General features: G+C 37.2%; 1 protein-coding gene across 1 annotated transcript; it reads right to left on the bottom strand.

The window, feature by feature from the left end:
- Positions 1-316: 316 nt before the first annotated feature.
- CPA3 (carboxypeptidase A3) lies at positions 317-23,423 on the bottom strand. Its single transcript, XM_063077422.1, has 11 exons — positions 23,356-23,423; positions 23,186-23,261; positions 20,396-20,520; positions 15,443-15,545; positions 15,239-15,340; positions 14,113-14,214; positions 12,623-12,733; positions 11,621-11,714; positions 10,395-10,594; positions 8,570-8,654; positions 317-504 (listed from the first exon to the last, which is right to left on the bottom strand). Exons 1-11 carry the CDS (start codon positions 23,421-23,423, stop codon positions 317-319), a joined length of 1,254 nt encoding a protein of 417 aa, XP_062933492.1.
- Between the last annotated feature and the right edge of the window lie 1,589 nt (positions 23,424-25,012).

Here is a 25,012-nt window from a genome sequence, read left to right as displayed (position 1 = left end):
CTAGAGAAAGTGAAGGTTTTCACTTCTTTTTTGTGCCCCCTGTATACCACTTTTCAAAGTACTCAGAATAATGGTTTCTGCTGAGTTCAAACTTATTTGGAGCAAAGAAAGCTAGTTAAAAGGCTTCACTTAAAGCTACTTTGTTAGGGTGCTACTGAGAGTAAATAAAAAGAAATAACACAGGACTTAAGTGAGCAAGAGGAGAACCTATTCAGGTGGTGTGAAAGCTGCATCTAGGATATTTGAAGATTGACTTTCTGGTGAAGGGCACACACAAAAAAGATTAACTGGCTTATTCCTAACGGAGGACAATTCTTTAGGAAGCATGCTTGAGGATATACTTGGCAATAAATTTGACAGCTAGCATGGTCTCTTTACAGGTTGGCTTTATCTGAGATTCTGGAAGGAGAAAACCAAAATAGCCTTTATCTCGGAGGTCAAAGGCAAATGTGTGTTTGATTCCCAGGTTGTAAGCCCAGTCTAAAGAAGAACCTGATGTTGGGTCTGCAAAACATAAGCAGTAAATATTTAATTAGAGATAAATGCTAATGTTTTTCTTGAAATGAAAGTCACTGGTGTAAAATTAGCAATAAAAAACAATTATGTGTACAGTTAATTGCAGTAATGAATAAGAGTAGTGGTCTTAATAGTACAGAGTGTGTAGTAAAACATAATCATGACTTTGGAATACACCATACATTTAAAATACATGCTGCATTTTAAAAATTACGTTTTGGTTGGGCCAGTACTAAACTGATTTCATCTCCTGGGCTCACATTGTTGCAGATGGAAGTGTTCCAAGCAAGTGCAAGCAGCTGAGGAAACCAGCTAAGAAGTCATTGCTGGTCATTGAAAACCACCGAGGAAAACTACAGACACAAGCTCTACAAAGCTGCGTTCTTTCTAATAGTTTAAGCCTCTTGCTATTCATGTTACTAGAGTAAACTATTTTATAGTTAGAAGACCAAGAGAGCTTAAATCCATTATTTTAAGGACATTTCATCCCCTAATCCAAATTTTCCATGTCAATTTTACACTATTTTGCTAGATATGTTATTATTTGGTAAAAAGATTAGAAATATAAACATACATCTGGAGGTTATATACATATAAGACATCTATATGTATGCACACTTCTAGTGGTTATATACACATACAAGGGCATATACTTACTATAAATGCATTTATGTATATTTTACTTTATGTAGCAAAATATTTTTTTGTACATAAAATCATTTATGTTCTAGGACAAGTAATGAGTTTAATTGATATTAACATTTTTAGGTTTAAAAGATAAGAATTCAAAACTGATGAAAAAAGAAAGAGAGAAGGAATATTTTGGTGGAAGGAGATAGGGTTATTTAACAAATATTATTAAAACCTTTAATATGCACAATATACTTTACTTGGCACTGGAGGGGGTGGGGGTACAGGGTATGAGGTGAAGAAGATGCTACTAGCGTCTTTGGGAACTTACAATGTAGGGGAGAGAAGTCAAGGTGCAAATCAATAGAGACAATGCAAAATATGCGCAGTACTGTAGGAAAGATACACTATATGACAATTTAAAGGAAAAGAGAGATTATGCTTGGTGAAGAGAATGGCATTTCACGCCCAACACCTGCTCCAATACTGCATTCATAATGGAGGTGGCATTTGAGGACAGCCTTTAAAAAAGGCTAGTATTTTTCCAGGTGAAGATGGAAGGAAGGCTTTCTAGCCAGAGAACTACAGGGATGGAAAAGCATGGAGGCATTTTTAGGGACCAGTGCCATCCAGTTGGACTGCAGCAGAGGGAGTAGTGAAATGGTGTGGGCAAACCTTGTAAGTCAGGACCAGGTGTTTAGATTTTGTCTGGGAGTCAATAAGCCATTTTAGCACTTTAGGACAGTGAATCTGGATTGGAAAGAGTAGAGACCAGCTAGGAGGTATTGTGAAGTGGAGCCTGAACTTGGGTAGGGTCACCACACTGGGAACAGGACTGAGGGGCTCTAAGAAACATTGGAATGGAAGAATCACAGAATGTGATAAAAATGATTGAAGTTTCAGTCTCCGTGGCCAGAAAAAGCAGCCCATTGTTAACAGAAACAGGAACTCAGAGAGTTGGGAGAGGGAGAAGAAAGGGCAAAAGAAGACAAAGATTGATGTTTGTCATCAATCAGACACTCAGGAAGGAGCATGGGAAAATGAGTTTTGAAATTACTGACAGAAGCATCATGGGTGAAACTGGTGTGCACACATTTACGATCATGATTTTCTTGATAAATTGATCATTATATCATTATTAATGTCTCTTTGTCACTTGTAATTCCTTTGCTCTAAAATTTATTTTATCTGACAGTTAATTTAGCCACTCTTCCTTTCTTTTTGTTAATGTTTGCATATATTTTCTATCCTTTTCATTTCACCCTATGTTGATATATTTGAAATGAGTTTCTGATAGGTAGCATATTGATGAATCATGATTTGATCCACTTTGCCAATCCGTCTTTTAATTAGTGTATTTAGGTAAATTATCGATATAACTTAAGTCTGCCATTACTTAATTTTTGTTCTCTCTGATTTTCATTCCTTTATTTGTCGTTTTTGCCTTCCTCTTGGTTGCATAAACATTTTTAGAATTCCATTTTGATTTATTTTTGGTTTCTTTGAGTATATCACTTGTATAGTTTTCTTGGTGGTTGCTCCAGGTACTATAATATACATATGTAACTTATCACAGTCTACTGGTGTAGATGTTTTACCACGTCAAGTGTGGTAAAGAAAACTCACTTCCATTTAGGTCCTTTTTCCCTAACAACTTCTTAAAAGCAATTGTCTCTATATACATTGAGCATCAAATCAAATGGAGTTATAATTTTTGATTCAATCATCATGAGAGGATAGTCTATTAATCAATTAGTTAATACTTAATACATTCTTCTTTTCTGCAGTTCCTAGCCTTCTATTGTTATTATTTCCTTCTTGTTCAGAGAGCTTTCTCTAGCCATTGTTTAATGGTAGGTCTGCAGGTGACAAATTCCCATAGTTTACCTTTGTCTGAGAATGTCATTTCCCCTTCATTTCTGAAGGTATTTTTGCTGGGTATAGGATTTGGGGTTGGTAGATCTTTCCTTTCAGCACTTGAAAAAATACCACTTCCCTTTGACTGCCATGGTTTCAAGTGAGAAATCTGCTGTCATTTGAATAGTTTTTGTCCTCCAGGTGGTTTCTCTGTGGTTGCTTTCAAGATTTATTTCTTAGTCTTTGGTTTTTAGAAGTTTAATTATGATGTGTCTTGATGTGAGTTTCTTTGGGTTTATCCTGTTTGGGTTTCACTCAGCTTCTTGAGTATGTTGGTTTATGTCTTTGCCAAATTTAGGAAATTTCAGATTTTATTTCTTCAAACATTTCTTTTTTCCCCAGCTCCACTCTCTTTATCCTCTCCTTCTTGGACCTTGATGAAACAAGTGTTGGATCTTTTGTCATTGTGCTGTAGGCCCTCAGGTTCTGCTCATTTTTTTCAGTTTGTTTTCTCTCATCAGATGGATGAATTCTATTGTTTTATCTCTGAGTTCACTGATCCACCCTTTGTCATATTCATTCTGCTACTGAGCCCCTCCAGTGAGATTGAGATTACTGCATTTGTTCAGTTCTATAATTTCCATTTTGTTCCTTATTATATCTTGTATTTCTTTGGCAATATTTTCTATTTCTTCATCTGTTTCAAAGCCATCTGTAATTGCTTGTTGAAGCATTTTTTATGATGGTGACTTTGAAATTCTTCTCACATAATTCCAACATCTAAATCATCTGAGTGTTGGCATCTGTTCCTTGTCTTTTCACATTCAAACTCTAATTTTTCTCATTTTTAGTGTGACAAGTGATTTTTGATTATATTCTGGACATTTTGGCTATTATGTTAAATCCCAAATCTTCTATTTTATCAGGCAGTCGCTGTTTAGGTTTAGCATGCAGGTCCTGGCTTACTTTTGTGGCTTATGATTTTTGAAAAAAATAAACATTAAGTTGTCAGAGCCGTTGTAGAGATATTTTGGTCTGGTTAATTTGCTTAGTGCCTCTGGGCTCTCACCAGTCTCTACTGACACCTGCTGCATGGTGAATGCAGGGCTGCCTGATGCCTCTAGGTGGCAAATGGGCAGCTGCAGCCTGTGGGTACAGAGAGCACCTCCTGGTGAGGAAAGAGTCAGAAAGAAGAGGAGGGACCAGAAGAGAGAACCTTGGGAAGTATCTCTACATTTTACCCTATTTTTTTGAAAATGTCTACTTGTAGAGGCATTCATCAGAGACAGAGTAGAAAAGGAGGAAGGGGAGGAGAACCAGGAGAGTTCAAAGACAGGCAAGCCAAGGGAATGGAAAAAAAAAAAGCGCCAAAAAACTCTACAGGGCCAAAAGATACAGGGAATTTGTGGAGCCTGTGAGCTCAGGATTCAAACTCAGGCTGTGTATCTTATGAGTTAACCATTGCAGTGAATTACCTATCCTATGCCAATCTATAGTCTACCCAATAAAAACTGTCTTCACTGAGTTCTACAAGTTAACTTTTTTTTGTTGACAAGATATTTTTTATATATCAACATTTGAAAAAAAAATTTTTGTACTCCTTTCAAAGCACAATATTAGGTGCAAGGAAATTACTATAATATAATCCAAATCTAAATGAAACTGTACTAAACTAAGAATCTGGTTTCAGCCCAAAGGAATCCACATAAAGTGATACTGGTGATTTAAAGTGAACTGCTTTTGCTGCCTACTTGATACAGTGTTTTCTAGAAAATTATATATTTAAAAAAATGTATTATTGACATGCATTAAACATAATAACATGCACTTTCATATCAACACTAAGTGAAAAATTCTATTTGAAGAAAGAGCTGAAGCCAGAGGTACATGGGCATAAATAGAGATATTTTGTCTGTGCTTCTGTTATCCCTTATTGTAATCTCAGTTTGAATGTCTGTTAGGAGGTAGAGATTGGGTGTCATGAGCTACAAATTCAAGTTTTTAACTTTCTCCTTCTCAAGATGTAGAGTGATTTAGAGTATGAAAAAGAGCACTGGGTGAGAACAAGGAGCAGATCTAGCAATTTTGGTGCATGGACAAAGCAACAAGAAAGGCAGTTTGAAATTAACTTTTTAATTCATGTTGTGATTCACAGATAGATGTGTTATTGGTGATGTGAGCTACCTGGTTTCTATCAATTCAAATAACCATTCTTGCTCACTAGGTACTATGTTCTGTTATTTCTGCGATGGTAAAAGATTGGATATGCTGTTAATATCCAAATGTATACATTTCACAATCTTTTAGCATCATTATTTAAATTTATGTGTTATCTATTTATTGTTGCTTTCGGACAAAATACTGGCATATCATTTTGACTCTAGTCCAGAATACTGATTTTTGTTACTGTTCAGTTCTAAAGTGATAAAATCTTTCTGTGTCTCAATTTCACAGCCTGTAAATGAGGAGTTTTGCCTAGATCCATGGTTCTCAACCCTAGTTTCATCTTAGAATCACTTTGGATACTTCAAAAGGTGAGTACCTGAGTTCCACCCCAGACCGATGGAATCAGAGTCCCTCGGGGAAGGCCTGGTCATCCATGTATTTTAAAGGGGAAGTCAGGCTTGAGAACCATGAATTTGATCATCTCCTAGGTTTTCCACTGGTTTTGAAATTTGTGATTTTAACTTATGTGATATATTTGCTTCTTAAGTTCACATCTCAAACTTATATTTATTTTTTTCTGAACGTCAGAAATCTCTCCATAATTTGGGTTTGGAAAATGCTCCTTCAGTCCTTCTTCAAATCAAAGAGAGAATTATTGGCAAATATTAGGTGCTTTTCCCAAATCCTGGGACTTTTTAAGTGACAGGATACTGGTATGACTGGACTTTAATTATGGGGTAAATTTATTTTCTATTCTTTCCAAGTCAACCATTTTGCTACCCTCTGCTTCTCATGAATGTCTGATTAACATTCAAACAGATGCTTTATTAAAGCAGTCACTCCTAGAAATTTTGAATGTCTATAAAGCTACTGCAGCCTAGTATGGAAGAGGGAATTCTTTCCAAATCTCAGTTTCTTTAAAAATGTTATAATACAACAAAATCAAAACATTTAGAATGTTGCTACACAGTTAAACAGAATAGTATCCCCACCTGACTTATCCTCCCATCTGGAAGTTACACATGGCAGACACACACACACACACACACACACACACACACACACACACACACACACACACACACACACACACACACACACACACGGGTAATTCTTTGATGCTCTAATTGCCTTTTGTAAGGTTTGTTACTCTTTGGAATCTTTGTTTTTTTCTTTCAAGAATAGCTATGTGTTTTTCCTGCTCAGAGGCGTTGGTCTGACGTGATGTGTGAGTGGCTTACCCTGCCTGCTGTTTCCACTAAGTAGACTGTCATTTTAAACTGGTGTTGTAGTCTGTCCTCTTGTTCTTTACTTTGCTCACTTTTTGTCTGCTCATGTAACTGGGTATATATTTTCTATTTTGAAATCTTGTCATCTACCTGTATGTGTAATGACCCTCCAGCATGGCTATGTTATAGCAAGATCTGTTGGGATGCTCCAGATTGTCTGTGTCAGTATACTTTCTCTTCAGCACTTTAACAATGACTGGTTGATAGGAGAATGCTGATGAATGTTCTCTAGGAATGGGACTTGTCTGTTTTTAACCATTTTCCCAATTCCACCAAAAAAGCCTCCAATAAGTAGGCCGTAGAAACTATGCAATGACTCCAGCATTTTCAAATTCCATAGCAAGTGTTGAGGATATAGACTTTTTGTTTGGAGTTTATACTTTTAGCTTGGCAAGGTAGAGTTGTTGCAAGGAATCCATGGATTCATACGCACAGGTTTATTTATTTTTTTAATCCACAGATTCTAAAAGTATAATGAAAATACGAGTGTGTGTTTGGGGTTAGTAGGGTTGTCCACGAAACTTTTAAAAGTTAAAAGGCAGTCTTCATGTGAAAAATGTTGGGTGTCATTGGTTTAGAGAGTGATGCAGGCTAAATAAGGTCCAATCCTATGTGCTTTCAACCCACATTCATCGCTTTTGGATATGCTCCACACCATTCTCATTGAGCCAGTTTACAGAAATTAATTCTGCTGTTGTTCCATGCCCTGAACTGTGCTACATGTCCTGGGTTCTGGGAGGAGACATAAAGCATGTATAATCCTTGCTTTTGAGCAGATTCGTTAGGAATTTTGTGTAACGTTTGGGGCTAAGAACTGAAGCATGGACTTTGTTTGGAGAAAAGATGATTTTTACTAAAGTATTCCCAAACTAAGATCAGTGAGAGCTCATCATAAAAGCAGAAAACAGTCTTACTTCCCAGAGTCTTTAATTGGTGACAACCAAATGAATTGTTTTGATTGTTGCTTGAAACTAGAGAAGTCTGGTTATTTCATCTACTCAACCCAAATGTAAAAGCAGTATGTGCAGTGGTCAAGATCACAGGCTTTGGTTTTGTTAAAACCTGGGAATGAGTCCCAGCTTTGCCAGTTACTAGTAACTGGGCAATAGTACTGCCCACATTGTAGGGTTATTGTGAGTGCTGAGACTGAAAAACAAGGGCTAAGCTTGGTGCCCAACTTATAAGAAAGACTCAATAAAAACTGCAGATATTGTTTAGTTCACAGTGTGGGGTTAGTAAGTTATGGCTGTCCTCTTGTGTTTGTGAGTGAAGTTTTATTGGAACATAACCATACCCATTTGTTAACTTACCATCTGTGACTGCCTTTGAGCAACAGTGCCCCAGCCGAGTAGCTAGAGCAGAGGCCCTACCTCCACAAACACTAAACTACTTACTTTACAGAAACCTTGTATATAGAATAAGAGACAAGAAAATCAAGGCCAAGAAATCTAAGCCAACAATTCAAGAACACACAGCAACAACCAAAGTCTAAAAATAGTGAAGAGGAAGAAGTGGTCTGGGAATTTAAAACAAAAGCAACAGAGCTAGAACCTTGTGATCTCCTTTCTTAGTCTACCATGTAGATTTCAGTTGAACATATTGGGAAAGTGTAGGTGAGAAGGACAAGAAACTGATTTTACGTGACCAAAGTGGCTGAAACTGATTTTCTCATCAGGAGCTAAAGAAAAGGCTGTGCTTGCATGGGGACAAAGCCAAGTAAGAAAGAGTCCAATTAAAGTTAAATGGTTTAAAAAAAGTATAAGCTCTGCATCAACTATTAGTTCTTCCGGGGGTAAAATGTTGTTGATAGGGATTGGGAACAGGATGGTGAATAAATTAAATTTAATGTAAATGTCTCAATTTAATAATCTCTGTTGACTTTGTAACCTAGTAAAAGTTCAGTATAATTTATTTCTACAAAAGTCTTATCTGAAGAAAAGGGCAGAGTCTATCCCCTGGATTCAGATATAATTCAGAATCTCCTGTAAAAAGTGGAGTTTAAATTGGCAATTCCAGATGTTCTAACCCTAATTTATAAGTTATATAATTTTCTTTAATATTTATAAAAAAGAATAGGGAAAAGGACACAGTAAATAATAGGAGAAACTTACAAATTGTTGATGTTATTGGGCCATAGATGTAGCAGGTTTCATATCGAGTCGCTAGAACATTAGTGCCAATCTTTGCAACTTTGGCCTGGAGAGAAAGCAAAATTAGACTGAATAATAGAATGCTATGCAAATCCCATTAATTACTGGGGTTTTAAAAAGTCAATTTGATTGGTTACTTGGCATTTGAAGATCAAAATAAGATAAAAGGCTAAATGAGAAATTTATTTTCAGTAATATGTTTTCATTGTAAGGATGCTTTTAAATGTGAAATCAATTATATACAGTATTGCTGTAACTCATTTTGTGTTTCTTCCCTTTCTCTTCTCTCATTCCTTTTTTTAAAAAAAAACATATGTTCTTCTTCCTCTGAGATTTTTTTTTTTTTTGGCTTCAGATAAGTCAGTTTCTCCAATTTCCCCCCATGTTTCTCGTTCCTTTGTCTTTGATAGGTCCCATATTGCCACAGGACTTGTCTGCTTATCTGACATTAGCATGCCACGGGCAGATAGGTGGTTGACTCCTCTTGAAAAGAGTTTTGTTCAATTAGGTTTTCTCATCCAAAGTGGCATTTTGTGATGTTTAATACATGTCCACATTTTATGTTTTGAGAATGACTGTCAGAATGAATTTTAATGGAATATAGTCACTAACATATTTGTACTCCAACTAAAGATTTGTTTTAGTCTAGTCTACATGTATAATGTATATAACCAAGGTATAATTTTTTCTCATCAATATAGTTGCTGTATAAGAACTCTTGTTTTACTCAGAGTGGTTTGTTGTATATATATGTGTATTTTTATCCATAATATCGTTTTCCTAAGAGTAAATTGAAATTGCATTGTTGAATCTTTGCATAAACTAATCAAACTCATGGGCTCAGATTCTCAGTTAGATTTTATAATAAATGACTCTTTGGGCCACATATTGCTTGTGTATTTTCTTTGTTGTATGTACAGAGATGGTTGTAATGACTAATTCAGATCTCTGCTCCAACTAAAATTAAATGTTGCTATGCTCAATACAATCGACTAAGGTCAAAATGAAAATTAGGACCTCTGAAAAAAATCTAATTTTATGAAGTGGTGTTTGAACAACAGCTTTTATTGAATGTGTTATATTTGCCACCTACCATGGGATCTGGGACACTGAACTTTATCTGCTTTATTTCTTTTCTTCCACAGCAATTCAAAATATTTATCCTTCTATCCATCCATTCACTGTCTCAATTCCTGTGATTCATTGAAACCCATATGTAGAGGTTTTTTTTTAAAGCTTACACGATCAGATCAGTTTTCACAGAAAGGAAAATGATGCTTAATTGATAAGTGTTTTGGAAATCAGCCTGTTCATACTGAGGAAGCCTCACAAACACTCAAAACATTCCTTCTTTGGGTAGTAGTATAATATCACTTCCAAGTTGATCAGGAGGATAAAAATACAATGGATCTCCTTAAATCTGGTGTCTTGGGGACAAGACTAGCAAACGACTTCGCTGTTCTATTAGGCTTTTGTTGTGTGTGGTTTTACAGTATTACCCATGGTAATGTCATACTCTACAAGGAGCTATGTAATAATAGAATCCTACTGGGGATGGCCTAGATATTTCTTCTTACTGGTTTTTTCCTTAGAATCACATGGAAAGATTTTATTATCTATATACTTTTATCAAATAAAAAATTAATATAAGGATCACGATTTTAATTCCATAGCAAACTTCATTGGTTCTTATTTTTTGGTATTAAAATGTGAAATTCCTTCAACATAACCCAAGTTAATGAGGAGTGGTGGTGTCAATGGGTAAACCACAGACTTTTCTACATACCAGGTCCTCGTGGTTGGGTGGCAGTTTTATTGTATATCCGTCGGGAAACAATAACATCTGGGCGTAGGAATGGAAGGTGATGTAAGCCTTGATTGATTGCAGGTGGCTTCGAATGAAGTCAGTAACAGCTTTTGTCTCTCTCTCGGATTCTGGTGCTGGGCCCCTATAGTTGTCCATACATGGATTACTGGTGTCAGGAAAAGCCGTAGAGAACATGGGTAGATGAGACCACAGTCTGCTCCCCATCAGGACAGCCCCTGCCTCTTCTGATGTGGATTCACAGAATGTTTTAAACATTTTGTCCACCTGGTTTTACAGGGCTGCCCAGTGTCTCCAGTGTCATGGTTACTGCAGACTAACTTTGTTTACACATGTCAGATTTTAATAGGACTTAACCCACTGGAATATCCTTAGCCTTATTTATTTCTCATTCCTTTCTTACAGGCACAGGTATAATACATCAGAAGCAGCCCAGGGCTTGGAGCCAGATAGAACCCAGTTCCAATTCAACCCCAGCTGTAACCTGCTGGGGACTGGTGTGAATTACCTTCTCTAGCTGGAGGTCCTTCAGCCTGCCTCAGCAGGAAGCTCCATTAGTGATAACTGCGGCTTATTGCGTATTCACTAGATCACATTCATAGCATTAGAAGCTGAGGTGATATTTACAACAAAATTAGATAAAGAGGAAATACATGAATTGGGTAGTGGTACTTTCTCCTTGAACATGTGCAATGACAAAGTCATGTTTGTGTGGGCGACTGCAGCACCTGAGGCAGCAGGCCCTGCTTACTATTTTGTGTCTACAGAAATTAATTGTTTTCACTTCCTTTACCCCGGATGTTTCTTCTCACTAAACATCTGAAGAACTACCTGTATGTAGGTTTTAACCATCGGTATTTCTCAACTTTTATTAGACTAGGAAGAGAAGGGACCTGAGGTCTCTCTTCACATTACGTAAATTTTTGTATAGGTTGTGCCTGATTTTTAGCGAACTAGATATATTAAGTAAGAGATGAGTTGATAAACTCCACCTTCCCCACTTCCTCCCACACAGCAAAACAGTCATGATACCTCAATAGCAGTGATGACTATCTTCCATTTTATAGATAAAAAATTAACCTTCATTCAGAGAATACCTATTTTTACTAAAATAAGTAGGTGGTTTAGTTAAATTCCGTGTCTGGATGCTCTTTATAGCAATTTTCCTTGAGACTAAGTCTGCTACTCACCGTTCCATGAAATATTAAAATTCCTGTTGAGGTCAGTGCCGATGCATTTGGAGTTTTGGTTCTTGGAACGATTTTTTCTCCACATGCGGTTCTGCCGGGTTGAGTGATGGAAGTGTTTACACAAGACCCATTTGCATTCTTCAATTCGATCACTTCAGATTCTCTCTCCAGGTGCCTACAGCTTTATTTGAAACCTAACCAGTTAACTTGGGGCCTTTTATTATTAAAAAAATTGTTTTCTTATAATTTGTGATATTTTCAGAAGCATGGTTTTTAATATCAATATTCTTAGGCCTTGATGAAATAATTCAGTTAGGCTTTTAAGACTGTTGATTAGTTCTCAGTATTAGAAAATGTAGAAAGTGATCAATGGTGTTTTGAAATTACTTATAATTTAAATTATAACTTCATTACAACTTTTACCATTTATAGATTCAGATATAGGTCAATTTTGACTGTTGGAATATAATTTTCAGAAAAGAACTTGATGTGATAGTATCTGTCTAAAAGTTCAGGATTAATTGTTTAGCAACAGCAGGACAATAAAAGATCCTGTTAAAAGACAAATAGATGTCTGTATCTCTCTTTTATTTTTTGATACAATAATTCCACCTTAAATTCTGCCCCCAATTGATGTAATACAATGACTCTTGCTTAGAAATTAATGTTTTCATAATGCCTGTAAATGACTTTTATTCTCAGTAGAATATGCTTTTGCCATATCATATAATTATACATTTCCTTTATAAATATTGCTTTATTTCATTTTACCACATTGCTAGCTTCAACAGCAAAAATTTCATATTATTCTAAGAGCACCTATGCAACCAGAAAACCACTCTTGACTTAGTCTGAAATTGAGATTTTAAAAAAGTTACTTTTCTGAAGTGTAATTAACCTAGTTATCCAAACCTTAAACTTCATGCATAACAATCAGTGTGTACTAAAGCCAGTAAGAAGTCTATCATCTAATGTAAATAAGACAGTACAGAGTAGTACCTTTGTCCATGACCAAATATATCCATCAACGTTGAACACAGGAAGAACATAAAAATTCATTCGATCCAAGAGTTTGGTCATAATTTTGTTTTTTCCATAAGTTTTGGTTGCCTGTAGGGGTAGGAAAAGAATTAAGCTATTAGTGTAAAGTATAGCTACGGTGTGGAAAGCAGTGGTTATAATAGTAATAACTACTATTCCTTGAGTAGTTTGCCCAGTGTCACATGATTTTAACATATTTTTCCTAAACTGCACAAAAGTAAATGACCCATATAGATTACTGAAAGAAGCAAACAAACAAAAAACTTCACCTATTCAGACTAATGACACTAATTGAAATGCACGTTCTTTAAAGGATCATTTAATTATTGAGAATTGTAGCATTTCAAATGCATCATGCAAGATACATTTTACAGGAAAAATGTAAGATACATCTTACAGGAGGGAGGCCAGGTGGAAAATTAGCAGTACAACTTATTTTAAATGAATTCTTTCCCTCACATCCTTTATGTAAATATAGATTGAGTCTGTAAGCACAGGAACATGGAAATATTGAAGAGGACTCATAAAATAGTTATATATAGAATTAAAGAAACATTTTTTTATTAATTAAAAACTTAAGAATTTAGAGATTGACCAATCAACTTTTTTCTCATATCTTACTGAAAAGTTTTTTAATTATTTGGACTTTCTGTGGCTGACTAAAATTTCTCTTCCCACTTTTGGGAAATCTCTTTGAGGTACATCTCTATTGGAGCTAAGATATTTCTGGTAGCCATGTGATGTGTATTCCTTTATGGGTTGAGGAAGGAGGACTCTTGGTCCTCTGCTGGGAGAGCTAAAACAACTGCAGGGATAAAGTCAGTCAATTCTACTGGCACATTCTTTCCTAGTGAAAATATCCATGCCTGGAAAACCGTTGTCATGCATATTCCATCAGTGTGTTATGTGCAAAAACTGACAGAGAAAGTTAAAAGATAGTGGGACTCCAGAATACAACAGCAATAGAGTGAGAGAAATAACCAACACAATAAACTATTATTTTTTAAAAAGTGAGTTATTTTTCACTTAGAAAGAAAATTTAAGTATGAAAATTTCAAGTACAAGTGTAACCAATTAAATATCCAAGCAGGAACTAAAGTTCAATGTTTTGAGCTCATTGAAGAAAAGTCAAATTTGTATGTTGTAATATGAAGGTGGTTTCAGATTTTCCATACTTGACTATAGAAAACCTTTCATATTACAGCCAAATAAAGTTTATTTTAGCTTCATAAACTCTCTGCTGGAGTTCAAGAAGTTTGAAGGAAGATGTCAATTTTGTAAAAACTGCAGTGATGAGTAAAATCCAGAGCATTTATTCCCTGACAGCACCAAATATGGGCTCTCCTCGTTGAGTGGAACTGTACTTGTTTGGAAAGGGGCGTCACCACTCAGTGAAGTGCTGGAGACTTGACATCAAAGGAGGACTGTGAGAGTTCTGATTCACTTACCTGGTAGACAAACCACTGGCAGAATGCTGGGGAGACCCATTCTCGTGCATGAATGCCACAGTCCATAAAAATAGCCTTTTTTCTTTCGTCCTTTTTTCCGATCTATTTAAAAATAAACTTGAGATATTATTTTGCACCAACTCACACATTGATTCCTTGTCATACAATAACTCATTCATATTCTCACAGCAATTATTTCCCCTGTCTATTGTTGAATGAGAACCGTGTATGCACATTTTGTTCTTGAGGAGGACCGTGGCACATATCATTAAATGTCTATACATAAGTCTTAATCTATTCCATTTATGTTTTTCAAAATTTTTTTCATAGTGTTAGAGCTACTTTTAGAGTTTTTTAAAAAAATCATTATCTATTTTTTAAAATTTTATTCCTAACGACCTATGTTTTGAGAAATAGATTATAAAGTCACCTCTGTTTCTGTCATTTCCTTCTGTTTTTCTGGTTTCAAAAACTGGGAATGTTTAGCCCGGAGTAGAGAAGATTCTGTGTTATGTTTGGAGTGGGGAGGAGGAATAGTACCAGATATTTGAAAGACTGATTTTGAAGAGAATTTAGATTTGTTTTAGGTGGTTGGAGACAGTGAATAGATGTGGGTTCAGGGTAAGGGTGGGCTTCCCAGTTATAAAGGGATGTACAAAAATCCAGTAGCAGCCGAAGGGCCATCATCAGCTCTGCTACAAAAGGGAATCCCCCGTCACTGTGGTGTTGAAAAGCCTTATGTGCTGTTCTGGGGTCCTATGAGTCTATGATGCTTAAATTTCTCCTCATGACATTCATTTATCAGTTTCACTGAATTTTAATGGGTGAAAAACAATTTTATACACCAGGGACATCACAAACTTTTGTAATAAAGTTGTGGGATGAGACATTTGTCTGTGTTTGTCCACTGTGTGATCTCTGACCAATGCTTATTAGACACTTTCTTGTTTCCACCAAAAACCACCTGTCACTTCTATTCTTGCATGGAGGTCTAGAGTTTAGATGCTCTTCAAAAGATAAGACTTCTTTTTTTGTTTCAAAATTAGCTCAGTTGTGTTACAAATTAACTTTTAAGTTTATGTTTTCAAACAATAATAAGAATCAGTGGTTCTTGAGTTATTTTTACCTTGAGAATGTATAGTGGATTATCGTCAACAGTAGATCCAATTTTAATACGAGAAACCATTTCAGGATGCTTGTTCACCATTTTTTCAGTCCAAGCCACAATCTTAAGAGCAAAGCCAATTTTGAGAATTAGAATAAGAGAAAACTAAATGAAAACAAATGCTGAGGGTCACTTTTTTAAAAAAATAGGCATTTTATACTGTACCTTGTCCCAGTTATTGTATTTTGCATAGCTGTGCCTACTGGGCATATCTTCTTTAACATCAAACTGTTTCTCGATCTCTTCTTGTAGATCATGAATCAGGATTCTGTTTGACAGGGGAATGATAAAATACACATTTTATCATGGGAAAGAAAAACACAGTTATCTTTCAATTGCAGAAACCTTCTCTTCCTTCTCCTCTATCTTTAATCACGTTTGCTCTTTTTCTTCATTATTCTCCTCTAGCTGTCTCCTTTAGACATGTCATGTGTCTCGCTTCTGATCTCCCCATTTATCTAGGACTTTGCTGTTAATATGATAGTCACTAGCCACCAGTGACTTTAGAGCATTCAAAATAGGGGTTGCCTGAAAAATAGAGATCGCTGTATGTGTAAAATATACACTGGATTTTGAAAACTTAGCAAAAAAATTATGTAAAATATCTCACTAATGAGTTTTATATTGATTCTATGTTGAAATAACAGTATTTTGGATATATTAGACTAGATACAATATATTGCTAAAATTAATTTTACCTGTTGCTTTTTACTCTTTTAATGTGGCTACTAGAATATTTAACATTACACACGTGTCTTGTATTATACTGCTGCAATACTCCTCATCCTTCCTGAAGCACACACACATTCACGTACACACAACACAGGCAACAATGGATATTTTATGTACAAATCTACAGACCATCCCTTATAATTTCACACTTCGAGAGCTGGGAGAAACTTCAATTACAGTAACAGTAATAACAATGGAAGCAGGTACTTAGCAGTGGCCTGCGGTCAAACATTCTTGGGTTTCAACCCCAGTATGGCTACTTGATACTTAATGTGATCTTGAGCAGTTTGATCATCTCTCTGAGTCTCAGTTTTCAGTTTTACAGTGGGACCAAATATACCAGCCAGGACTGAGGTGAGGACAAAATGAAGTGAAATATGGGAAGTTATTGGCATGCTTAGGCACCCAGTGAACCCAAGAAAAGTAGTGGAGTCACAGAGTTGACAACCACTGTACAGACTCAACACATCTCTAAACCAGGCTCTGACAGTATGTAGCTGCTTGACTCTCTGATTTCTTCAATTTCTTATGATAACGAGCTGTGACACTGCAGAGCTCCACACTACTTTGTTGGTTTCTCCTTACAGATGAACTGACTGATCTGAGTTCTGACGAGGAACACCATCATGGTATACTCCTAATTAGAGCTTATTTAGCGCATGGGACCAAGTACTGCTCATGAATATTGATTCCCATTAGCAGCACTGACAAGCACGTCATTATGTACATTATTATCTAACTAACTGTATGTTTTGCTTTTGACTTATGAATCTGGGATTTCTGAGAAAATAAATTTGTGATAACAATTTTGGAATCAGGTGGAGCATGTTGCACTAAAACTCAAAGGAAGTCTGAGGAGGTTTGAAATGATATTTTGGGTGGTCACTACAGACAATTAATTGCTTTAAGCCCTAAAGAGGGCATATGGCTTTTGCTTCACCTGCATTAACGAAAGAAGAGAAACCAGGCAAAAGAGAAATTTTATGGTCCCAGAGCTACACATCAATTTAGCTCTTGTAATAACAGCAGCAGCCAAAAAGAAAAAAAAAATTGCGTAAGCTGAAATACGACCTTTCCTCAAATGCAGCTGCGTGAGGACATCAGAATGGTGCCAGATTGTTGCTGATAGGGACTAGAAATTAAGCCTAAGGCTGGAAATTAAGAACTAGGGCCAGATGTTATTTTCATGAGACTTTCAGTAACCGGCAGCCAGGCTTAAGCAGATGAAACCAAATTACTTTCTCTCAAATATTATTTTAGTGGTCCAAGATTTGCCTAATTTGTTAAAAAAAATCCTTAAATATAGGTGAAGATAAATATCACTGGGAATTCAATAATGCAAATGGCTAATGTTTATTGAGGTTTTTTTTATATGCCAGGCACTCTGCTCAGCACTGTATTTGCATTTTATCACATCAAACTATTAACTGGGTACCATTATCACTCCCATTTTTATGGAGATTAGGTCGATTTCCAAAATTAACATGACTGGTAAAATACAAGAATTGGGATTCAAACCCACAGAAGTCTGACTTCAGTACCCCAGGTGTGAACCATTCTACAACAGTGTCTCCACCACGAGAGTGAAATCCGTGGGTATTGCCATCAGACCTGTACTCTTCTTAGTCCTCAGAGGCTTGTGCGAGGTTTGCCCAATCCACCAGCTGTCATGGAAGCCTGTCTCCCAAGGTCAGGCAGCAGGTAAGAGGTATAGAGAAGAGGCAAGATGAATACTCCTTCAAAAATTTCAAGGATCCCTCTCTCTCTTGCTTTTAGAGAGTAACAAAGAAGGACTGGAGAACTGTGGGCCAGTGTAGATGACTACCATAGGTTCTGGTGTGTGTGTGTGTGTGTGTGTGTGTGTGTGTGTGTGTGTGTGTGTGTGTGTGTGTGTGTGTGTGTGTGTGTGTGTGTGTGTGTGTGTGTGTGTGTGTGTGTGTGTGTGTGTGTGTGTGTGTGTGTATGTGCAGTGGCGAAGGATGTTTCGGGGTGGCAGAGTCAGTGTTAGGGAACCTTATAAACTGGTCTTGACTCTCCTGATGGCCACATTACAGCAGAATGGGGGCTATTCAGAAAGCATGTTTTCAGGTTTCCACAAGATCTGATTTGTAATTCCCTAATTGGGTTATCATGCATCAAATTCTGCACTTAGTGACTTGAATTTCCCAGTGTTCGAGGCATGCCACTGTGTTGGATAAAAAAACTTTAAGGCATTAATTTATTCATTAGGAGGGAAAGAGAGCATATGGGGATAGCCTCTAGTTATCCCCTGTTGCACTGTGTGTGTGTCTGGGGGGGAGGGTTTGTGTGTGTGCACACTCATGTGAGCATATATAAAAGTAACCTTCATTTACCAACATTAATAGAAGTAAAGGAACCAGGGAAAGAGTGACTTCATGGTCCCAGTTAATCTTCACGAAACCCTTGTGAAGTAGGTTCCATTATTATGTCCATTTTACAGATGAGGTAAATGAGGTTGAGAGAAGTTAATAAATTGTCAACATTAAATACCTACTGCATGGTTTGAATGGACTGGACCCAGACAGCCTTGCTCCAGAAGCCACTTTCATACCTATCACCACGACCAGTGTCATCAATATCTGCAGCAGGACTAACATACAAGTTATACTCTTGGGCAAGTAATACATAAAAATGTGGCACAGGAGGAAAAATGAATGGGATGACACACTAGAATGATTTGTTTGATTGAAACACTTATTTCATAGGACTGTGAGTATACTTGGAATATGAATTTGTGTCTGACTGAACATTATTAGGTAGTTAGACATTAATATGAAGCGTTGATTATCACCGTGTCAGTTTGGCATATATTTCTTTTGCATTTCCCATGTAGTCTTATGTGGATCTTAATAAGACTTTATGTAATTGTACCATTTGAGTTTTATTATTGTATTAATACTTATTTTCTGAATTACCTTTCATTAATGAGTTTTTATTTTCTAAGTTTAACTTTGATCAAAGAGAAGACAATGTTAAAGATTGACTATCTAAAATGCAAAAAAAAAAATTAGTAAAAACACAAGGGTATTTAACTGGTGAATCTAAATATGGCATCTGCCTTGAGGCTCAGCCCAATAGATGTGCTTTTCTTTTGACATTTGTTCCCAGTCTGTTTGGGTTTGTTAGTATATACAAGTTGTTTGTTTTTTGGACTTGTCCTTTAATGATTTTGTAAAAATGTAAATACAAAGGGAGCAGGCATGCTACTTTAAAATCAAATCTGGCTTAGTAATTTAATTTTCTGAAAATATAAAAAATATCACATGCAGTTGCCTTAAACTAAATAGTGGTTTATGTGCACTGTCTAATGAAGGGTGTCTAAGTAAATCATTGTGTCAAACCAGCCTCTTAATATGGTTTTATTCAGCCTGGTGCCTGGGTCCAACCAGATGTTTCTTTTCTCAGAATCCTCTTCTGTTACTGACTGGCACCAAGTAACATATAATTAATATGCAAATAAAATTATCTATTTAATTAGTACTCGGAGACAAGATTTTACATAGTTCTTGTCTGCACAGGCCACTTTACATATTTATATTTCTGAGGAAGGTAATATCTAATTATGTGGCTAATTTGGGCCAATTTCTAAAAATCATGTCTTAATTAGATAAAACTAATTTTTATAGGTAGTTTAACACTTTGGTTGTTGATATAGATAGTAAGAAACAATCTTGGCAAAAGACAAAATGAAAAAAATACTATCTATGGGAATCTGGATTTAGACCTCTAGTTGAGTCAGAATTGTTTTGGGACAGGAGAGGTCCAGAGGGTCAAAGAGGAGAAAGGGCTGATGTGCATTATTGACAAAATGGAAGGATGTTAGCCACCTGCCTAGGTGTCTTGCAGTGATTTACTCCGCTATTCATGCTCATGTCAAGCAGTTAGCTTTTTTGTCTATGTTACAGAGATATTAAAGAAAACATAATACTTTATTTTTTACCCTGCTGTCCTAGCCAAATTGCATAAAATTTGGCACAGCACTATTTTATTTTAGCTTGGGCTGCACACTTTGTAAGAATTAGTTGGTCATAAGAATCAATCGATATCAGGTCTGCATTAATGAAGTAAAGTGAGGAGTGTAACAACCAAAGCACACATTTGAGATGCTTGGCTATACAGTGAACCAAGAGGCAAAGTGACCAGGGGTTATGTAGAGTGGGATGATTGTTTTTTAGATGACAGAATCAAGACATCATTTGAACCTTAGCATAAGCAGATGGCTCATAATGTTTAGTTTCCTTCTCCTTTTTTTTTTTTCTTTTTTTGGCCCAATTTAAAAATACCTCCCTTGTAATGCTTACCTTTCATTTCAAGGTCCCAAAACTTTGAGTATCCATCACATTTGAATATTTGCATAGGACTTACTCATAGTGCATTTTATTTAGATCCAAGGCAGACTGGACAGATTGGGATTCCTTCCCACCAACTTGGAAATCCACGGTCATGTTAGCAGCTACATGGTGGATGGAATCTGGATACCAGAAGTCAAGCTGCAGATGTAAGTTCAGTCTTAGTCACCATCATTTATGTGTTCACCCAACACATACTTATTAAGAAATGACCATATGTTATACACCATGAGTGGAATTTGGGATTTAGCATGACTAAGGAATGGACCTTTTATTATGCTCATGAGATTTTTGCAAATATATTTAAAAACTGTTTATTATTAGGGAGTGTGAAAGAAACCATTTATTTGTATTGATCACTTTTCCAGGACATTGTATCTATCAATGCAAAAAAGGATGAACAGCTCTTTTTGTTAATCTGTTTGCTCCCACAATGTGTGGTTAAATGGGATTATTTCACAATTGATTTAGCCACAACATCTGGTTCTAATTGGGAACTTAGATTAAATGCTTGTCTCCCTTGCCCACCCTCCCTAACCCCCAAGTCAGACTTCAAAACCCGATATTCCTGTAAACTCTGGAATTCCTGGAAGGAATTTAACAACAGAAGGCATAGTCTCTTCACCCTGTCATTTTTCTAGCAATATGTCCTTGGACAAGTTACTAAGAATCCTTGACTACCAGACCTCTCTTCTGAAAAATGAGACTAGTGAAACTCCATGGGGGCATTGTGAAGATTGTGAAATGGGTCTGAGACATGCAGGCATTTTACACAGGCTGATTTTCTTTTCTTTTTCTACCCCTAGCTGAGAATTTCAGAAATGTGGTGTATAAGCCCAGAAGGATAACATTTAGGTTAAAACAACTTTAAGAAGATTCTGGTTCTTGTGGTTCTTCAAAATTATACTCAATTGTGAAACCAAATGAAGTACAAGTCCCCAACCTGGGAGATGTGAAGGAAATGCTCAATTTCCACCCATCACACCAAGCTCGTGGGTGTGTATAAGTCTGCCTGGTTGAATTCCTGTCTATCTTTAGGTCAATCAATTATGAGGCAATACGAGGCTGCTATGAACAAACCCATATGTCAAAAAGCTACAGCATAAGTTGGACATATGAGAGATGCAGTGTGACTTAAAGGCAAGTTAGGCAGGGTCATCTTATTATAACAGCAACTTCTTTGTTCTAGCAGGGTAATGCGGAGCAAGAGTTTAGAGCCTGGTGACATTTCATGATTATTTAAGCACCAGGCACAGAGTTGGGTGTGTGGCTGCAGAGGCTAATAAGGGACTTATGAGAAGCAAGAGGTTTCATGTGGGTGTCAGAGCCATATATGCATGTTTCCAACATGTTAACCCATGCCAGGGGAAGGAACAGGGTGTGCCAGGAGCACAAGGAGCAACCCAAATGGGCCATGAGAGTCAATGGACAGAGAAGACTTCCTGCTGGAGACACTGTCTGAGCTGGGTCTTGAATAAGTAGGACTTAGCCAGGTAAAGAGAGAAACACATTCCTCATGAGAAAAGGTATACAGGGCCAAGGTGGGTGAGTTTTTGGTGTTTATGGATCTTGAAGGGTGAGAAAGAAGGTGCGGGGCAGGAAACTTAGACTCTGGTGATTTGGCAGATCATGAAGGACTTTGCCACACCAGTGCCAACAGGAAATGCTTCTGTGGTGCTTATCACAGCCAGGCCTGCTTCTAAGTGCCACCCAAAGCTTATTTAGGCTTTTAACAACCTTAGGCAGTAGTGTGATTATTATCCCCTTTTTACAGAGGAGGAAATTGAAATCCAGAGAGGTTCAGTAACTGGACTAAAGCCACAGAGCTAGAGCAGAGCTGGGATTTGAGCCTCAGCATTTGGCTCTGAAGAACATACTGTTTCCATACTAGGTTGCCTCCCATATGAACTTTGGATGGAAGAATGTACCTGTCTAGTTTTAGAGACAGCAAGGAGGTTGCAGTACAGACTTAACTTTGTGAGAGGCAGGACTAAAACCCTGGGTGCTAGTTAAGGGACTGTTGAAATCGTCCCAGTAAGAGATAGAGTGGACACGAACATGGCAGTGGTATCAGAATGGAGAGAAAAGCATGGATTTGAGAAACATTCCAAATTAGAATAGTCAGGACTTTTGACTGATTTGATGTGGAGATAAGAGTGTGTGTGACTAGAATAAATCCCAGATTTGGTTCTGGTTTAAATCTGATGTGTAGTCTTGGTCATTCAATTTATTGTCTTTGAACTCCAGTTCTTCTGAAGTTGACTTATGAGCCAGCCATTGCAAATCTGTTGGAGAATTTGAAATGACGTATGTAAGGCGGCTGGCCCAATGTGCCTTGTGTAGAGGAGCAGCTGAATAAATGATAAAGTGACTGTCTTAGCCCTTTGGATTTCAAAGGAACGATCTAAGAGTCTCCTTTAAAACATCCCCTTCTTGGGAAGGACATTATCCTTAGTACTTTAACAAATTGTGCCACCCATGGAGATCAGGATGGGAGAGGGGAGAATGCATAGGGCAAGGCACCAGCAGAGAGCGCGAAGAGTCCTGCTAAAGGTGTCAAAAATGCCTACTTATTTTACAGTTTTACCTAGAAAAAGCTGTTGTTTGCAAAGCTTTTGGGAGGAAAAACAGAAGGGGTAGCTGGGAAAACAAAAACACACACAAAAACAAAGTATTGGCCATTAACTGAATCATCCAGGTAGCTCCTGCTGTTTCCCTTTTGTGGGCATTAAAAATAAAATAAAAAAGAAACAGCTTTTAGGGAACAGAAAGAAAGAAAAGATAACTATCCCCCTACATGATTTACCTCACTAGTTTTGGCCAAGTCCTTTATGATGTTTGCTTGTTTTTCATCTTGGGGCTTCACGCGGAACACCTTCTCCCTTTAAGAGTGCAAAAGATAAAAAATTTGAGCTGTAAAGAAACTTCCCTTTATCCTCCTCCCACAGAGACTGGAGCACAGGAGGAGAGATCTACCTGTCAAAGCAGACAGGAACCATCGCAAGGGTGGTTGCGATTAAACCCACGGGCAGGATGAACCTCATGGCTCTCGTCTGCCTACCTCCAGACGCTCTGCTGGTTTATGCCTCAGCCTTTATCTTGACGTAGCTGATTTCCTCTTAGGGTTTTGTTGGGCAAACTGATTCCTCCCCTTCTATGTTTTTTTCAGTTGGGGATGGAGGGAAAAACATTAGCACTAAATGCCTGTGCTACCCATCCACCTTTTACGATAGGGAATACCCATCTAACAGATAAAGGATGAGAGACAAATTACTTTAGCAAATGACCTGCCCAGGGTAACAGAGCATATGTTCACAGAGCTCGGGTTGGAATCCAGATCTGTTTGTTGTCAGACACGTACTCTACCACTCTGCTTGGATTGAATGATGGAAGGAATCAGTTTTTAAATTTGCTCTTGGAGCCTGAGATGAATTTGGGTCTCTGGCCCCAAAACCTTGGTGGATGGTCCGGAATAGTGTAAAATGTATTTTTGAAGGTAGATTGTAAGTTGTTAAATTAAAAACATTTAAATTACAAGGTACTTTGAATGTGCTAAAAGTGCTGTAAGTGCTATGGAAAACATTGACGTGAGTAACAAATGCTGGCAAGGGTGTGGAGAGAAGGGAACACTCCTACACTGTTGGTGGGACTGTAAATTAGTACAACCACTATGGAAAACAGTATAGAGGTTTCTCAGACAACTACAGATAGATCTTCCATATGGTCCAGCAATCCCTCTGCTGAGTATATATCCAGAGGAATGGAAATCATCATGTCAAAGGGATACCTGCACTCCTATGTTCATTGCAGCTCTATTTACAATAGTCAAGAAAAGGAACCAACCTAAATGTCCATCAATGGATAATTGGATAAGGAAACTGTGGTATATATACACCATGGAATACTACTCTGCCATAAAAAAAGAATGAAATCTCCCATTTCCAATAACATGGATGAGCCTGGAGAAACTTCTGTTGAGTGAAATAAGCAAAGCGCAGAGGGATAAACATTGCATGTGCTCACTCACAAGTGGAAGCTAAGAGAGAAAGGAAGGAAGGAAAGAAAGACCACAGTGGTGCGGTGATCTTACAGAGGGAGGGAACATTCCTAGAGCTGCAAAGCGGAGTTGGGCGGGGGACGGGGAGGGGGAAGATGGTTGGAGGACAACTGGGTGGGGACACGGAGTATAAAAGCAATTTCTGGTAATTTGCATCTCATGAATATTCATAATAAAAATCGTCGGGTAGATTTTACAACGGTAATACTTGTGCTGTATTTGCTCTATACCTGTCTTTGTAAAGGAGTAAACATTAAAGAGCTACAGCACCCATATTTCAACTCCTTTCCCTTCTCTTTTCTCTGTCCTCAGAGACAACTTCTATTCCTAAAGCAACTTGAGGACACTTGAGAGCAAGAAAATATGAATGCTATAATGTTTTTTCATTGGACACTGTCTTCAGAGTCTGGAATCTGTGGGTGCAAAATAACTGCTTTTTGAAAGTTGAATTAATAAAAGCCATCTGTAGACCATTTTAAACAGTCCCTGGGGGGATCTTTAGTTTTAAACCCAACTCAGTTAAATATGGATTATTTGGAGAATAACACCTTTACCCAGAATCATAGGTAACATAAC

The sequence above is a fragment of the Cynocephalus volans genome, chromosome 1 (genome assembly GCF_027409185.1).
Source record: "Cynocephalus volans isolate mCynVol1 chromosome 1, mCynVol1.pri, whole genome shotgun sequence".
In the NCBI taxonomy this organism is placed as follows: domain Eukaryota; kingdom Metazoa; phylum Chordata; class Mammalia; order Dermoptera; family Cynocephalidae; genus Cynocephalus; species Cynocephalus volans.
The sequence above is the reverse complement of the archived record's forward strand: the minus strand, read 5'-3'. Positions and strand labels throughout refer to the sequence as shown.

Excerpts from the sequence above, each read along its gene's own strand:
- CPA3 (XM_063077422.1), bottom strand. The coding sequence starts at position 23,423 with ATGAGGTTCATCCTGCCCGTGGGTTTAATCGCAACCACCCTTGCGATG. Across the intron at positions 15,341-15,442 it reads AATACAATAACTGGGACAAG|ATTGTGGCTTGGACTGAAAA; the intron begins GTACAGTATAAA and ends TTTGCTCTTAAG. Across the intron at positions 8,655-10,394 it reads CACCCAACCACGAGGACCTG|GCCAAAGTTGCAAAGATTGG; the intron begins GTATGTAGAAAA and ends CTTTCTCTCCAG.